The sequence below is a fragment of the Danio rerio genome, chromosome 16 (genome assembly GCF_052040795.2).
Source record: "Danio rerio strain M-AB ecotype USA chromosome 16, GRCz13ab, whole genome shotgun sequence".
In the NCBI taxonomy this organism is placed as follows: domain Eukaryota; kingdom Metazoa; phylum Chordata; class Actinopteri; order Cypriniformes; family Danionidae; genus Danio; species Danio rerio.
The window spans coordinates 42,969,551-42,989,083 of NC_141036.1; the positions used below are offsets into that span (position 1 = coordinate 42,969,551).

Consider the following 19,533-nt stretch of genomic DNA (forward strand, 5'->3'; position numbering starts at 1 on the left):
GAACACATTAAACCTATAGGTGCCTGATAGTTAGCTGTGGAGCTATCATTAATCATTTCCTCTAGTGAACACAAAACAATCGTCAATTTTCATGCCCCCTGGTGGAGCTCACCCCACAGTTTGTAAACCTCTGCCTTAGCCTATGGTGGAATAACTTTGAGGAAAACTACCAGGGGTACAAATAAAACACTTAAAATATAGCCTAGACTTGGCTTTGAAACAGAACATATCCATTTTAAGAAAAATTTGCCAAGAATAAAAAAAAAAACATGAGACAACACAATAAATTAATACACAATTGTAATGCATGCAGCATAGTGAGAAGCACTGAATAAAACAAAACAAAATATAGCCCATGTCCATCCTCAGGTGTCCTTGTAAAGGGCAGAGATGCGTTATTGGCTGGTTTATTGTATACTGTGCGTCCCGCCAGATTCCAGCTCTTTCACTGTAGTCATAACTTGTGATAACCTTCAGAGTGTCTGACATCATTTCCCTGTGTAAATGTTAAGTTTCCAAGCGAGGAAGAAAGTTGCGGACGAGGAAAGTTTTAATATCTCTTTTTTTTATCGTAGACTTCTTTTCCCCCCAAATGTTGTTTTTCTGTGACTAAGAGGTTAGGAATGTGTGATATGTACACTATTGCAAAACACTACAGCTGACATTAAGAATGTGAAAACATTCAAATAAAAACATTGTCTTGATCATTTAAAGTAGATCATTTTGAAAAGTAGCAGAAGAAAGATTTTTCTGATAAATCATCTGTTGAACTGCATCCCAATCATTACAAATACTGCAGAAGACCTAGAGGAACCCACATGACCCAAGATTCTGACAGAAATCAGTCAAAGTTGGTTAAGGAAAAATCATGGTTTGGGGTTACGTTCAGTATGGGGGCGTGTGAGAGATCTGCAGAGTGGATGGCAACATTAACAGCCTGAGGTATTACGATATTTGTGCTGCCCATTACATTACAAACCACAGGAGAGGGCAAATTCTTCAGCAGGATAGCGCTACTTCTCATACTTCAGCCAAGCAAAGAAGGGCAAGATGCTCCAGGATTGGCCAGTCACTAGACACGACCATTACTGAGCATGTCTGGAGTAAGATGGAGGAGGCAATGAAAATGAATATAAAGAATCTTGATGAGCTTGTGTAGTCTTGCAAGAATGGTTTCATTGCCATTCCAGATGACTTTAATAAGTTATTCAAGTCATTGCAGAGGTATGGATGCAGACAAGACTTTTGTCAGGTAGTGTATATCTTTATGAAAGTAAAACAAAAAATCCCTATTTAAGTTTGTACTATTTATATTTATACAATGGGGTTAAATTGGGAATTATTTATTATTTTTTCATAAGTGTGTTAGATAGGTTTATGCATAAAATCTGCAAAGTTACACAGCTCAAAGTTGACTTCTTTATCTATCTGAAGCAGGTCGCACACCAGAAGCGCCGCTCGGCGGCGCGCCGCGCAGCGCCACGCCGCGCCATGCATTTTAGAATTCTAAACATAGGTTTCTATCAGGATACACACACCGGCGCCGCAAGTCGGCGGCTGTCGGTGGCGCCCGGCGACGGCTCAGGACGCAGTTCATTTTTCAGCCGCGCCACAGAGCGCCATCTGATTAGTTTCATGTTAAATATCATTAGAATGTGCGCGTCTGGTGTGCGATACTTTAAACTGTCATGTACGCGCCGTGTCGCGGCGCCGAGCGGCGCTTCTGGTGTGCGACCTGCTTGAGAAGACCTGCTGAAAATTGCTTGATCATATTCTTGTATTTACTGGATTTACATGAGAGTTATTGTAGAGATGATGTGTGTTTCTTTATGAAAACAAAAAAACATTTATTTTACAGAAAGTGTGCAGTGATATCAACTATTTGTGCGCCACTGTGGGCTTCTACTGACTGCATTAAAGTTGTTTTTAGTTTGGACATTCACTGTTCTCTTTTACACGTTTTAAATGCATCAGTTCAGCAAACAGGGCAGCTTGGTGGCTCAGGGGTTAGCACTGTTTCTGTGGAGGCCGCATGCTCTGCCAATGTTTGTGTGTGTTTTCTAGTTTTCCCCCTAAATTTGTTTCCACATTTGGAGTGGTGTTCCTAACATTGCTGATGTCAGTTCGACAGCTTCAGACACAATATTTTTTTAAGCCCGACCCTCTTGGTATTAATTTGTATGAAGGAATGATGCGCAAAAATAATTCCCCATCCCCCTACTCAATATTTCATTTTAGTTAGAAGTACATCCACATTCTGAAATAAAAGCAACCTTTGGTTCAAGCAGACTTGAATAATTACTTTCATTTACATTCATATAACTAAATAAGTGCATTTAGCTATTTTGGAGCTGGTAATATACTAATCAGACTAAATATTTTCTGAGTAAATAAACAAAAAAAGAACCCTTGGTGTCCTCATGTAATAGTGGCTCCTGAATCATGTTTTCCTCATCTAATATCGGTTGCCTTTCTCTGTCTGTTAACTCTAAATTGAATATTTGTGGATCTCCTCTCATCTTGGTCTCCTCTCTGCTGTAGAGACTGACTTTTGCTCAGTCATCTATTGAGCTGCAGAAGCTGATGTCTTGTTCTCTCCTCTGAAACTTCACCTCAGCACAGCAGGGGATTATGGGATGGGTATGAGGGGGAGAAGTGATTATCAATAAAAGGCCAGACAAACAAGGGTGAGTCAATAGACTCCTAACTGGAAACATAGAGTCGCAAACACACAAACACAAATAAGATCTCACCTATGGTGTCTCCTTGTTCATGCACCATGCTGGCCAAGTCCTTCATAATCTGATTAACGTCCAGCATGTCTCTCTGCGAAAACAAAACAGAGGTTACAGCTCAGAGGTGAGGGGAATAAACACTATCGATATCAGATCTTCCATGCGGATTTGTCCTTCATGAGCTACTTTAAATGAATTAGACAACAACAAAAGCAACAGTGCATTAAAAAGGAAAGAGGTCTTAATTATTATTAATTGGACTTTATCACACAATAAACAGTAGCTGAAGCTTTGTAAGTGGATTTAATCAGCTCTAAAAAAAACACTTTTTTATGAATAAAAGACTGTCAATTACTTATAAAAGGGTCAGATTCACTTATAGGGGACATTCTACCAGAAATGTAGATGTTTACTTATAAAAAACGTGACAGGGCCTGACCTTTATGCTTGTCGTTCTCAAAAAAATTATGCAAAAACAAGCAATAAATCAGACAATTTGATCTTAGAACACATCCTTGATCACCGTCAGCTTCTCCATCAAATGATGTCACTTCTTTTGAGTCATAGCCTTAAAGGCATATTGCACATATTTTATATTAAATTGAATGCAAATGTGACAGGACTGACAGAAACATGGAGACAATTGTATTTGTATTATTTATTTGTCATATTTATTTGTAGAATGTATTCATAATTTAATGTTTTTGAATCTATTGATGTGAATGATAACAACTTAAACTTACTATTTCTGTTTTTTCCTTCTAAATAACAGTTTTTAACATAACGAAACTAATAAAGCTGTAGGTTCAAATGTGCTGAGGACAAGGACAATGGCAGAGTTTGTACATTAGTAAAGTGTTTTTAATAAAGAACAAAAATCTGAGAAAAAAATCAATGACATAGTCCTTTACAGAACAACTCACAGAAATCAACCTTCTGTCAATTCTAAACACTTTTGGGATGAAATACTTTTTATTCACTGTATTTATGTTTTTATTTCAGGGACAGATGATGAACATTTCTGGTAGAATTTGCCATAGGTGTATATAAACAGGGTTTGGGAAAATGTAATGATTAATTTAATATGAAAGTCATACATTCAACTGTTTTGTTGAGACTGCTGAATCATTTGAAAATGAAGTAATATCTTGTATTTATGAATGGGTCACTGAATCACAGACTCATTTGATACATAAAAAAATAAATTATTCAGTTAATAAACATTGCTGTGTTGCTTATGGCAACTATTACGCTGTGATCTTTCTTAGCAAGCGATTTTGATAATAAAGCGTAAAGCAGGTCGCACATACATGCCATACATTTTAGAATTCGAAATATATGTTTCTATCATGGTACACACACTGGCGCCGCAAGCCGTGCCACAGAGCCCCATCTGAATAGTTTAATTTTAAATATGCGAATGTGCGCATCTGATGTGCGACACTTCCAACTGTCATGTGTGCACTGTCTCGCAGCGCCTAGCGGCACATCTGGTGTGCGACCCGCTTAAGACTATATCTTGGTATTAATAGTATCTCCAGTTGAAATCAGATTTGCTTTTTTACAGTATGTCTGATAACATTTTTTCTTCTAAAGAAAGTCTTATTTATTTTATTTTGGCAAGAATTAAAGCAGTTTTAAATTTTTTTATAATTATTTTAAGGTCAAAATAATAGCCCCTTTAAGCATTTTTTTTTTTTGATAGTTTACAGAACAAACAATCGTTATACAATAACTTGCCTAATTACCCTAACCTATACCTAGTAAACCTTTTAACCTAGTTAAGCATTTAAATGTCACTTTAAGCTGTATAGAAGTGTCTTGAAAAATATCTAGTCAAAAAATATTTACTGTCATCATGGCAAAGATAAAACAAATCACATTTCTCAACATAAACTATTATGTTTAGAAATGTGTTAAAAAAAATGGGGAAAATTTGTGCTAAAAAAATGGGGAAAAAATAAAAAGGGGGCCTAATAATTAAGGAGGATTAAAAATACTGACTTCAACTGCAGGTATTAATTATGGACATTTTTGGTTGACAAATAGACCTTTCTATTAAAAGAAGACATCAAGTTGACATGCTTAAGTCGATGAACACATTAGATTTTTTTTTTTTCATGAAAATAGCAAAATATAAATAAGATTTGGTCATACACATAAGATTCAGACATTAAAAACTAAAACTAGTCAACTTTTAACATATTTTCGTCATCTTTTATACTAATTGGAAATACAGTCAAATAGTAATGTTGTCATCATTTATAATAATGTAAAATTGAGCTTTATGTTGCTATTCATTTTAAAGTGTAATTTAGGTCACACTTTATTTTGATGGTCCGTTTGTTGAATTGAAGTTACATTGCATCAACATGCCAACTAATTCTTGTTAGATTATAAGTAGACTTTTAGGTTAGGGTTAGGGTTGGGGTTGGGGTTAGGGTTAGTGTAATATACTTGCAAAGTTTCTTTTCATCAGTTAAATGTTTGTTGAAGGAGCAGTATAAACAGATATAAAGCAAACAGTCTACTAATACTTAAATGGACCATCAAAACAAAGTGTTACCTAAATTTACTAAATTAATTGATATCATATTAAATACAAAGCTGTATTTTCAGAATATTTTCTCCAGTCTTCAGTATACAGTAACACGACTCTACAGAAATCCTTCTAATATGCTCTTACAATATGAACGTTTTCACTAAGTTTTTTCTACCGTGATTCTTGAACAACGCTCAACTATTGGTACAGTAATTGATGACAGTTGTGGCAGCACAATCACAACATACTCATAACAAATCAAAACCAAATCTTTTTCTCCATTGCCTTTTCATGTCAAACTTTCCTCTACAGTGGCCCGAAGCAACATGGAGTCCTCTAAACCCCAAGTCTATCTCCTGCTCACAGACCTCTTTTCCTCCATACACAACCCGATGTGAGTGCAGCTGGGTCAGTGGAGCTGAAACCATTGAGCCATTCATCACAGGTGTCTGCAATTGTTTGGGAAACTGGCAGCCATTCCGGCTCTTGGCACAAACTGTTTGGTCGGAGCCAAAATGGCCCCTAGCAAATCAAACATTACTAAAGAGTTTCTGCATTTTTCCCTCTCAAGCCATCAACACTATCACAGAGTAACATATTTATTTTACCCACCATGGCGTTTGTAAAATTTTTCTTTAATGTGCCATAGCTCTTGATTAGAATAGAGAAACTTAAGGTAAAAGACACTACAGGCAAAATTACAGTTTCGGATGGAAGTTAATAACAAGTATTTATATTATTTATTAAATTACACATTAGTTGTATTTTATTACTGTCTACCCTTACCTAAACCCTAAACCCAACCGTCACAGTAATGTAAAAATATTATTTGTTTTACAGGTTCACAAAAATTATGCTATAATGACATGAGTATCCTCACCTGTATCCCATCCAGACTTCACCCTCTCCTGCAGAGCATTGTCAATATAGCATAATTTTGTGAAACTGTACAACAATAAATAACAATATTACTGTGAGGGTTTGGTTTAGGGTTGAGGTATGTGGTAGGCGGTAATAAAATACAATATTTTAAATGTCTGGCTAAAAAACAAAAACTTTTTGTTTTCCCTTTTAAACACATAATATTTTATTTTAACAAAATATATATATATATATATTTTAGAACAGTGAACATGTCAGGCTAAATAATTTAAATGAATCATAGACTTCTGCTTTCTTCATTTGTTTTAAAAACTGATTTTTTTGTCACATTTTAAGACAACATCTTTGGGTATCTTTTCTGCTGGAAATACTGTTGTCCTAAAAAAAAAAAAAAAAAAGTAAATAAAAATCTTACACATACCTTAGAAATGGTATTGAAAAAAAATGAAAATGGCTATCGTCCCATGCCTAATTGCCAGGTGTGTGCAAAGCACTTGATTTGCAGTTCAAATTCAATCCTGCCTCCAATCTTCAATGCTAATTTCCCCCTCATGCTCCATCATAACAACACAACTCACGAGACAAATTTTCACCTTGACGAGAAACATTTCTTTTTATTCTCAATACTGAAAACAAGTGTATAATTTTACTGACAGTCTTTTTTTTTTTGTCTTTTTTTCTTTCTCAATCTTTCTTGAGTCTTTTCTTTAGGATTCTTTGATGAACAAAACATTTTAACAACGTTTGCAATTCTTAATGTAATCAGACAAATGGAGAAGCATGATGATAAATGAAAGTTCATTTTTTACCATATTTACCTGCAGTGCCTTGCCTAAAAAGATCACAATACAGATCTAGTTAGAGCAATCATTGGTTCATTTACTGTAATGTTCAGAATGGCTTTTAGTAAACACCTCTCTGTGGAGCTGCGACTCCTTTGAGAACTGGGTTTATAGCTAACAGGCACTGAATTCAGAATAAATCAAAGTTCAGTCATACTGGCAAACACAATTCAACACGCTGAAGGAAGTCTGGGGAAAAGAGGTCTGATGAAATATGAGGAAATTACTTAAATGACCTAAACAAACTCTACAGTTAAGAAACTTGGGAGTCAAAATAATTCTGCTGTATTAATAATCAAACAGAAAGATAGCTGTTTGCTGAGAAGCAGACACAAGAATGGATTGATTTTGTTGCAATTGTTAAAATATAAATAAGCATAACAAAAACAAATCAAATAAAATAAAAATAAAATTATATGTTTTTTTAAGACAGCATACAGTATTGCATAAAGCAGTAGCAATGTTTAAAAATAAATCTTACAATAAAAAGTTTTCTAATTCAAAATATTATTATTATTATTATTATTATTATTATGTCAGCATATCTGCCTTCAGTCATTCAGAAATCATTGTAATATAAGGAGTTGGTGTTGAAAAACATTTCTTGCTAGTGTCAATAAGTTTTTTATGATTATTTCTGAATGTTGCTTTAAAAATAGCATTGTTTACAGTATATATTTAATGTCATGTAATAATGTAAAGGTATTTGCTGTTACTTTCAAGCATACTATATTAATTACTCCATAAACATTATGTGTGTAAATTAAAAATAAAATGAATCAAATAAAAGTAAGGCAAGGTAAGGTAAATAAAAGTAAATAAAAATAACGTAAAGTAAAATAAAATCAAAGTAAAGTAAAATAAAATAAAATAAAATAAAATAAAATAAAACAAATAGCTTGCATTCATTCATAGGGAACACAAGGGTATGTTTAACTTGTTTTTATATAAACGAACATGACAGTGACGTATTGATTTTGGGAGTTCTCTCTGCCCTTCTGCCCGTGGGGAGTCTGGGTAGCCCAGAGGCCTGAGTTGTGCATCATTTATGTGGCTTAGAATAAGCAGACAGCACTTCAGAAGCCAGAGTTTCTCTTCATGTTCCCCCTGGCAGAGGCTCTATCCCATGAGGAGGACCAACACAGACACTCTGAGGGTCAACGTGTGCTTCAGTGCTTCAGCCAGTGGAGCAGAAGGAAGTTCTGTGACTTTACCTTACCAGACCAGATCAATCAAGGAGAAATATCTAAAGACCAACACTATGACAAATACTACTGTGATGCATGACTCTGAGTATTTATATGACAATAGTTAAAAATAAATAAAATAAAAAATAAAAAATAAAATATGATACATAAAAGACGTGCAAGTAAATAGTGTTACCATCCACTGAGTCAAAAATAACAAAATCGTCACTTCTTGATTAACTGGCTCTAAATATCAAAATTAAAAACTGAATTTTCTGCGATAAAAGAAGCTGAGTGAATTTTTTCTTTATTTAATAAATGGCTTGCGCCTCAGAAGACAAATGCCGACACACAAAGAACACGTAGGGGCATATGAAGACACGAGACATGGACCACTTTTGATTAAGCCTATTCTGGAGGTAAATGATAACATAATAACACTAATACAAAAATTGTTAAGGCATTTTAAAATGACCAAAACAACATTTCAGATGTTTTATCATGTGCTCAGCCTGCTGGTTTGTCTATTCACACACATTTTTAACATCACATGATCTCTTATAACAAAATCACATGACTTTTTTAATGTGCATACTGGAAATTGTTCGGTAAAGTGTTTCTATCATAACTTATGCAATTTTTTTTATCGAATAAAAAGTTTATCCTTTTCAGTTAGGCATATATATTTTTTATTATTATAATTTTTGTATTTTAGAGTTTGAGGATTGCTTTAAGAGTTTTCAGTTTGAAAAAATGTATTTAAACCGAAACTATTGCTGTCTTAAAGGAACAATCCACTATTTTTAATATGCAAATTTTACAAGTCACCTAGAGGTAAATAGCCCAAAATTTTATCATTTTTGAATCCATTCAAGCAAACTCAGGGTCTGGCGGGAGCACTTTTATATTAGCTTAGCTTATCTTAGCATAAAGCATTGAATCGGATTAGGCCATTAGCATCTCATTCATTCGTTCATTCGTTCATTCGTTCATTCATTCATTCATTCATTCATTCATTCATTCATTTTCAAACGCTTTTCCAGGGCCGGGTCTCAGAGGCAGCAGTCTTAGGAGAGAACCCCAGATTTCTTTCTCCCCAGACACTTCCTCCAGCTCCTCCGGGGGTATCCCGAGGTGTTCCCAGGCCAGTCAAGAGAGACCTAGTCCCTCCAGTGTGTCCTGGGTCTTCTAGTAGAGCACCATGGCCTTGGAATTGGAGGTGCTGATTATCATCCCAGCCACGTCACACTCGGCAGTAAATCGCTCCAGTGCATTCTGAAGGTCCATTTTCGACAAAGCCAACAGAACAACATTGTGTGCGAATAACAGATATGAGATTATGTGGTCCTGGAACCGAACGCCCACCAGCCCAAGGCTGCACTTTGAAATTCTGTCCATAAAAAATTATGAACAGAATTGGTGACAAAGGGCAGCTCAAAATTTTTTTTATAAGCATGGCAAGGCAGCAACGTCACCTGATTATTATGCTGGAATGAAAGTATAGTTCCTAGCCATAATGACCTACAAAATAACAACTTTTCTTGTATACCTCAGTCTTAGTAAGTAACTAGCAGATTCAAGCATTAAATAAGAAAATTATTAAATGCTAATGGTCTAATCAGATACAATTGTCTATGCTAAGCTAAGCTAAGCTAAAAATACTCCCGACAGACAAAGAGATGGGCTGAATGGATTCAAAAATGGTAGATGACTTATGAAAGGAGTCTGTTTCCAAAAATAGTTGTAGTGTTCCTTTAACAATGAACATCAGAAAACAGACCGAGTCATGTGGATTAGATCGATACTCTTTTTTCACGATGAGGATCCTCATGTCAAACATCATCCTGTTTTTATTTAGAAAACGAAAGATAGAGACAGAGATACAGAGACAGAAAGAGCGCCAACATGGGGCTGATAGGGTCTGCCTTTGTTTCATTAGATACAAAATGTCAGACATCTGCTGTATCTGACACACACACAAACACACACGCAAGCACGCATGCACGCACGCACACACACACAGGATCCGCAGAAGTAACACAATTAAATGTGTGGCCTGATAAGGCTATATATGTCATGGAAGACACAAAGTCTCCCAAACAGAAAATGACTGACACTTCTATGAACACTACATGCCGCGAGGTTAGCAGAAGCGCAGACTGACAGGAGTGAACAGGTGAGTGACTGTAAGCCATCAGACAGTGTTTCTGAGTCTAGAAAACAGTGAGGAGAGTGATATGAGAGTCGCTGTGATGGAATGACTACCGCAGGGCCGCTGAGCTTTCCCTGCCAATTGAGAGATTATTTGTGGTTTGTGTCCACTTTAAAATACAGCTGACAGCTGATGGATGGACAAGATATGGGAAATATTGGGAAATCATATTAGAAAGACCAACATGGCATCTTCTATATCTCAAGCCAAAAGAGAGAGCCCTCCTGTGTTACACGGGAAAGGTGAACTAAAATGGCTGTTTTTGCATACATACAAATGCCCAGACAGTTAAAACAACAACAACAAAAACAAAAACAACAACAACAACAACTAATTATTATTTATATGCTAATAATATTTAATAATAATAATAATAATAATAATAATGATAACATTGGTCATTTCTGATCAAGTAACATACTTCAACACATACAATTGTTAATTAAAATTAAAATTATTTAATTATTTAATTTATAAATAATTGTTGAAAATGACCTGCCATTGGCCATGCAACATACAGAAAGACTCCATCTAAACTCACTAAATCACACCAGTGGCTGAGCCAGTTCTGTTTCTGGGAGAACTAAGATATAATAATAATAATAATAATAATAATAATAATAATAATAATAATAATAATAATAGTAAAAATAATAATAATGAAATAAATAAATAAATAAACGAATGAACAAAAAATGAATAATAAATAAATAAATAAATAAATAAGTAAACAAATAAATAAATAAACAAATAAATAAACAAATAAATAAATAAATAAATTAATTAATTAAAATATTGAAAGGAACAAAAAAACTACTTAAGCTCTTACTAAAATGGACAATAATTACATATATCAAAACATTTTTAAAATTCATAAAATGGCACACATAATAAAACGATTGCAACTAAAATGTGAATACAATTTTTTATAAAAAAATGACAAATGTACACAAAATTTGTAAAACTAATATAAATAAAAAACTAACATTAAATAAAAAAAACTAATAAAAATGAACTAATATGTTGATTTAATAAAATGACTACATTTTATTATTGTTGAAAAAACATAAAACTGAAGAAAAAAAAAACATTGCAACTTTAAAAACACAACAAAATTACTCAAAAATGAATAAAATTTACCTTAAAACAGTCTCTAAATGTGTAAGAAAGATACAATGAGAAAGTATTTCTTCAATAAAACAAAATGGCACAAATTACCTTTAAAATATGTAATTGTGTTGCAATGGTTAAAGCTGAAGGCTAGATATCAAAGGGAAAGCTCTTATCCTCGGGTTTCTCCAAGAGGATTGACCTAATGTGTGTACTTTTAATCAAACATACATGTGTGTACTTTTAATCTCTCTAGATAAACACATCTGCTAAATGACTCCTTAAATTGAAGTACACAATTACTGTTAAAGCTAACACAATAAGGCGGCTGAACAAAATTAACGCCTCTTAATAAAGAATATGTTGGCTCTAGTCTGAGTTTTTGTACATCCTGTACAGTGATGCTATAGTCATTGACAAAAGGTGATGATCTAAAGCAGAAAGCACAAATATTAATGCTTACAGAAAGACATTTCTACACTGATAAATTAAAAAAAGTAACAAAGAATCATAAATATAAAAACTATTAAAAAAAAATAAATGCATATAAATATATAAACATAAATTAAAAATAAAATAAACAGCAAATATGTAACAAATATGTAATTTCATATAAATACCACAAACTCAATAGGGAAAATAAACAAACAAAGAAACAGACAGACAGACAAATAAATACATTTAATTACAAATAAGTTAAAGTACAACTGACATCAAAATTATCAACCCTTCTGTTGAATTTTTATTATTCAATAATTATGCAATTTACTGGATCAAAATGCTTTTCAGGACCTGAAGACAGACAGAAAGACAGACAGACAGACAGACAGACAGCCAGACACACACACACACACACACACACACACACACACACACACACACACACACACACACACACACACACACACACACACACACACAAATGATAAAATAAATAAATTAATAAATATATTTGATATTTGAAAATGTTAAAAATGCTATAATAAATAAATAAAATATTTATAAATAAATAAATAAATAAAACTAAAGAACTAAATAGGATAATTTTGAATTGCAAATTATTTATCCATAAACCATAAAGAAATTGCTACACTGAAACATTAAAAAGTAACAAAAAACATTAATATATAAACTATTTTATAAAAATTAAATGCATATAAAATATAAAAACAAAAATAAAATAAAACAAAATGCAAATATGTAAACAAACAAATTATATAAATAACACAAACTCAATAGGGACAATATTCCAAAAAAAAAACAAAAAAAAAAAAACATTAAATAAATGATATATCAAAGCATGGCAACAAACAAAAACAAACAAACAAATAAATAAATAAATAAAAAAATCACATTTAATTACAACAAATTTTAAATACAGTACTAAATTATAGGAATTAGATCGTACAAATTCATTCGAATTATCCACTACATCAAAAAGTTACGAATTGCTGTGAGATTGCGTTGGTATTTACTATATAATTTTTTTCCATTAATATTATTAGCCTCTTTAGTAAAAAAAAAAATGTTTTGGCAACAGAAAAAAATCACTGTTGTCCAATAAATTGCCTAGTTCACCTAATTAACTTATAGTTAAGCCTTTAAATTGCATTTTAAGCTGAATACCAGTGCCTTGGGAAATATTTTCCCATCGTTAACTGTATATACATTGATTTAAAAAAAATCCTTTATTTCAAAAGCAGAACCCTCACAAAATGATGTTTCATTTCATATTTTGCCGTTTTACTTGCTTGTCTGTGTTCCTGGAATGTTTGTTCTTTTTACAGGAAGAATGAGCCACATCCAGTATGTCTGAATAAGCAACACTTGAAATAAAATAGCTTGAGGTGAATTCAAAGTTCCACACAAGTGAAAAACCTCATTGCAGTAAATAGCACAGCACAAGCGTCCAGGGTCAAGCGACAATGCAGTGCTTTTATGCATTTATAAGAGCTGAAATGTGCCCTGGACGATGCTGACGTGTTATGCTGGCTGAAGATAATGTGATATGACTACCCTCTGTGTTTCTGATTTCAAGTCCTGAACTAAACGCAGCATGTCTCAAAGCTCCCCCGGGGCTAACAACCTAAAATCTCCATATTTAGAAGCCGCCAGCTGCGCGTGTGTAACTCCACGAGAGTCTTAGAAAGTATGGCATGAACTGCATATGATAGAATGAGAAAAGGAAACCTAGAAGAGGTGGTTGGTGGCTGATGGCTTCATAATAGCTTGCGAAGAAGAGCGTTTCCTAGACAATCAGTTCTGAGACCTCTGACCATCTGACTGAGAGCACCGCTAGAGAGGAAAAAAGAGGGATAACACACTCCAGAAAAGGCTACTGTACTTTCATTCTGTGTCACCAAAATATCATATTTTGTATCTCAAGAAGGGTTGGGGATTGTTTGGGTTTTTGTGGTATTGATGCAGAATCAATATTTAGGTGTTTAAATGCATACTTTGGGGAAAAAAATCATGTTAACATTAAAATCTGTATTTTTATTTTAATAAATCACTAATTAAAGAAATCATTAAATCTTAATACATAAAAAGATGGACAACACACTCCAGAAAAGGTTACTTTCATTCTGTGCCACTAAAATATGATGTTTTATATTTCAGGATGGGTTAGTGATTGTTTTTTTTTTACGATATTGATACAGAATCAATATTCAAATGCCTAAATGCATACTTAAAAAATTAAAAATGATGTTGATGACATTAAAATCTGTAAATTTATTGTATTAAGTTACACATAAAAAAACACTTATTCTTAATAAATAAATAAAAAAGAGGGATAACACACTCTAAAAAAGGCTACTTTTATTCTGTGCCACCAAAATATCATATTTTTTGTATTTCAGGAAGGGTTGGGGATTCCTTGGGTTTTATCGGTGTATATGCAGAATCAATATGTATGTGTCTAAATGCATACTTTGAAAAATTAAAAATAAAATGATGCTGATGACATTAAAATCTGTATATTTATTTCAATATGTCACAAATTAACGAAATCATTTAATCTTAATAAAAAGAGGGATAACACACTCCAGAAAATGCTATTTTCATTCTGTGCCATTAACATATCACATATCATATTTTGTATTTCAGGAAGGGTAGGTGATTGTTTGGTTTTCACGGTTTTATTGCAGAATCAATATTTAAGTGCCTAAATGCATACAAAAATAAATAAATAAATAAATAAATAAGAAACACAAAGAATGATGCTGAAAACATTAAAATCTTTTTTTTTATTGTAATAAATCACAAATTAATCTATACCACCAAAATATCATATGTTGTTTCAGGCATATTTTGTATCATATTTTGTATTTCAAGAAGGGTTGGGGATTGTTTGGGTTTCAACGGTAATGATGCAGAATCAATATTTAAGTGTCTAAACGCATGCTTAAAAAAATAAAATCTGAATGATGTTAATGACATTAAAACCAGTATTTTTATTTGAATAAATTTCAAATAAAGACAATCATTTAATGTTAATAAATAAAAAAGAAGGATAACACACTGCAGAAAAGGCTACTTTTAATCTGTGCCACCAAAATATCATGTTTTTGTATTTCAAGAAGGGTTGGGGATTGTTTGGGTTTTTACGGTAATGATGCAGAATCTATTTTTATATATATATATATATAAGGCCCAGGGGACTAACTTGCTCGGATTATTTATTTACCTAAAGAATAACAATGTGTGCTAACAAAATCATTGTAAATTTCACAAAAAAATGGCATTAGTATTAAAAAAAACACTCTTATTATATATACCATATGCAATTGTCATCACATTTAAATACAGAAGTAGACAAATGTACATAATATTCTAATTTCGTAAATTCCAAGTGTATAATTTAACACCAAATAACAGTTGCACTTCTCCTGACATACTAGATGTCCTAACCTATTATAAGATTGTTTAAAACAATGAATTAAACAACACACTTTTTATTTAATTTTGACAATAGATAAAGAAGCTGATGTTCAAACTCGCAAAATAACTTGCCATGTCTGCACTTTTACATGAAGGTTATGATCAATAAAAATGTCTTTGTGCTCTTTCGAAATACAGTTGAGAATATCCATTATTCCTTAACACATTCTCTTGTTCAACCACAATATTTTTATTTTTCGTGTAATTACATCACACACACACACACACACACACACACACACACACACACACACACACACACACACACAGACACAGACACAGACACAGACACACACACACACACACACACACACACACACACACACACACACACACACACACACACACACATCTATTCTATCATTGAAATTAGTAGGCCCCCTGTGAAATGTTATATATATATATATATATATATATATATATATATATATATATATATATATATTGTAGCGAGCCATGTAATACCACGTCGCCCTGGGCACAAATCCACACCAGCTGGATCTCTCATCAACCTCGGATCGCTCACAGCTGGACCTCATCAGCCAGGGAGAGATATAAGCTAGCCCCACACAGACGGAAGTGAGCTTCATTTGACATGACTCCCTGCGCTAACGCTTGTCTCTCTCTGTCTCTCCCACAGCCGAGTCCAGCTCGTGACCGATCCAACACTCTACTTCTCACCAGCCTTCACCATCTCCCCGGAGCACTTGAGCACGCACCTTTAAGAAGAGCACTCATTCACCCCAATATCACTTGTAAATAAAGGCACCCTCCGGGGCATTGTTTGTAACATTATCTACGGTGTTTGTGTTTTCCCTCTGCCTCGCTACAACTGGTGGAGAATGCGGGCATTGCAGAGGGAAAAATTCAGAAGAAACACTCACCATTAAGTAGAAAATAACCGCTGAATTTTTCTCTGTGTTTGTTACAGACAGGCATCCGCTCTCTCTCTCTCCCACGCTTCCTCTTACTCGGCTGTCAACATCCCGTCGCCATGTCGGTGGAAGAGGTACTGCTCCACCTAGTGGAGATCTCCAGGAAACAGAATTCCATCTCTGAGCAGCTTACAGCCAGACAGGATCGACTGGAACAGCAGCTCCGCCAGGCGGCCAGACACCATCCGACTCCCGAAGTGAGTGCGCATCATCATCTCACTAAACTCAGCGACCTGGATGATATTGACGCTTATTTACATACCTTTGAGGTTATTGCCGAGAGAGAAGGCTGGCTAAAAGAAAACTGGGCGAGAATGTTGGCTCCGTTTCTCACAGGAGAAGCGCAACGAGCATATTTTTCACTAGAGACACCTAAAAATGAAGATTACAAAGCGTTAAAAAAGGAAATATTAGCCAGAATGGGGCTATCCACAATCAGCGCAGCCCAACAGTTTTCCCAGTGGTCTTACGACGAGAAACAACCAGTGAGAACCCAAGCAGCTCAACTTTCTCGCCTGGGAAGGCTATGGTTATTGGGAGGAGATCCCTCGGCGGTCCAGGTCGCTGAGAAGGTGATCATCGAGAAGATGATGCGTGCGTTACCCCGACGTTTGCGAACACTCACCAGCATGCGAAATCCTGAGTCACTGGCCACCCTGGTGGAGGCGATCGAGCTGGCTGAAGCTCACATCGCCCGAGATAATGGGGAGAGAGCGGCTCTGCCACCCCGGAGGGTAAGTGCACCTTGGCGACCGGTGGAGGGCACAGCGCGACCAGGCGGCAGACCAGCGGTCCCCAGCCCGATGGACGAGCCGATGCCCACCGAGCCGACGACGCACTCGACCCCGGCCTGGACAGCAGGGTGCGCGGTTCACCGCAATATCCCTCCCGAAGCTCCCACCCATAAAGTCCAGCTAGAGGGAAAAACACAAACGGCCACCTTAGACACAGGAAGCGCCATCACTCTGGTTCACCCGAAAACTTTAAAATACCATCATGAAAGCAAAGGGCGAATTCCGATCACGTGTGTGCATGGTGATACCCGCCACGTACCCGCCCGAAGAGTAACCATCGCGGCGAAACCAGGTAGCTGGCGAATCGAAGTCGGGGTTGTTCCAGATCTTCCTGTGTCCCTCTTACTGGGCAGAGACTGGCCGGGGTTCGACGAACTCCTAACTCACCACCACGCTCCATCGGCTCGTTCAAAGAAGAAGAACAAGCCACGGGCTCATCGGGACCGCAAACCAGCGCTGATGACCACCGAGAGCGACAGAGGGGGTGAGTCATCTATATCTGCTAATCTATACTTTGATCTGTTTCAACAGATAACCGCAGGAGGTGACTTTGGCAGAGCACAGAGGGAAGATGAAACGCTCAAACACTGTTGGCCACAAGTACGGATCATCGACGGAAATGAGCGACTTCCCAGCCCTCACCCCCTCCCACATTTCATTGTGGAAAATGGTCTGCTGTACTGTGTCGCAGAGAGGCGGGGGGAAAAGAAGACACTACTGGTCGTTCCGAGGACCAAGAGGGAGACGGTCTTAGAACTGGCACATACCCACCCGATGGCGGGACATCTGGGAGCGGCCAACACGGTGAAAAGGATCCGCGACCGTTTCCATTGGCCGGGGCTAGACGGGGAAGTAAAGAGGTATTGCCAGGCATGTGACATCTGCCAGAGAACGTCTCCCCAACGACCACCCCCCAGCCCTCTAATACCGCTACCCATCATCGATGTGCCCTTCACCCGAATTGGTATGGACTTGGTAGGGCCTTTGCCGAAGTCGGCCCGGGGACATGAGCACATCCTTGTTATCCTCGATTATGCCACCAGATACCCTGAAGCGATTCCCCTGAGGAAAGCCACGTCATCGGCCATCGCGAAGGAGCTGTTTCTGCTATGCAGTCGAGTGGGAATCCCAACGGAGATACTGACCGACCAGGGCACCCCCTTCATGTCCCGGTTGATGGCAGACCTCTGTCACCTACTCAAGGTAAAACAGCTAAAAACCTCTGTATATCATCCACAGACGGACGGCCTTGTCGAGCGCTTTAACAAGACTCTGAAGCAGATGCTCCGACGGGTGGTGGCAGAGGACGGGCGCGACTGGGACCTCATGATCCCGTACGTGTTATTCGGTATCAGGGAAGTCCCCCAGGCCTCCACAGGATTTACCCCCTTCGAACTGCTGTTTGGCCGCCAACCCCGAGGCCTATTGGATGTGGCTCGTCAAGCCTGGGAACAGGAACCAGCCCCCCAGCGGTCGGTGATTGAACACGTACGGGACATGAGAGAACGCATCGACAAAATCATGCCCATCGTCAAACAACACCTGACCGAAGCCCAGCGCGCCCAGCAGAGATTGTATAACCGGCCCGCCCAACCCAGAGAGTTCCACCCAGGGGACAAGGTGATGATACTCATACCTACCACAACGTCGAAGTTCCTCGCATCCTGGAAGGGACCATACACCGTGGTAGAAAGGGTAGGGCCGGTAAATTATCGAGTCCGTCAGCCGGGACGAAGACGGGAAGAACAACTCTACCACATAAATCTTATGAAGAAGTGGGTTGCAGCTCCAGGTCATCTCGTTGCCTTCGCTGAAGAAACTCTTCCCGTTGTCCACATTGGTGAGCAACTCTCACCAAACCAGAAGGCGGAGCTGCAAGCCTTGGTTGGTCAGTTCAAGGATGTGTTCTCGGAGAAACCGGGCCGAACCTCCATCATCCAACACAACATTATCACTCCTCCTGGCACCATCGTCCGGCAAAGGCCTTATCGAGTTCCAGAGGCTCGCAGGCTGGCTATCGACGAGGAGATCCAGAAGATGAGAAGGTTAGGCATCATCGAACCATCCCGTAGCCCGTGGTCCAGCCCAATAGTGATGGTCCCCAAACCCGATGGCACCCTCCGTTTCTGCAACGACTTCAGGAAACTCAACGAGATCTCCAAGTTCGACGGATACCCCATGCCTCGGGTGGACGAGCTGCTGGATAGGCTGGGTGGAGCCCGATTTATCTCCACCATCGACCTCACCAAAGGCTACTGGCAGTTACCACTCAGTGAAGACGCCAAGGAGAAAACCGCCTTCTCCACACCCGGTGGGCACTGGCAATACCGGGTTCTTCCCTTCGGGCTCCAC

General features: G+C 37.0%; 1 protein-coding gene across 11 annotated transcripts in view; it reads right to left on the reverse strand.

The window, feature by feature from the left end:
• Positions 1-19,533, reverse strand: part of tsnare1 (T-SNARE Domain Containing 1) — a 506,388-nt gene that overhangs the window by 285,821 nt on the left and 201,034 nt on the right. For 10 of the 11 annotated variants that reach the window (XM_087284985.1, XM_087284980.1, XM_087284981.1 and 7 more), the window contains one exon: positions 2,754-2,826. In XM_087284985.1, the coding sequence (XP_087141111.1) occupies positions 2,754-2,826 (73 nt within the window). Of the gene's footprint in view, positions 1-1,785; positions 2,827-19,533 lie in introns of all 11 variants that reach the window. The other variant, XR_015510177.1, reaches the window with a different exon arrangement.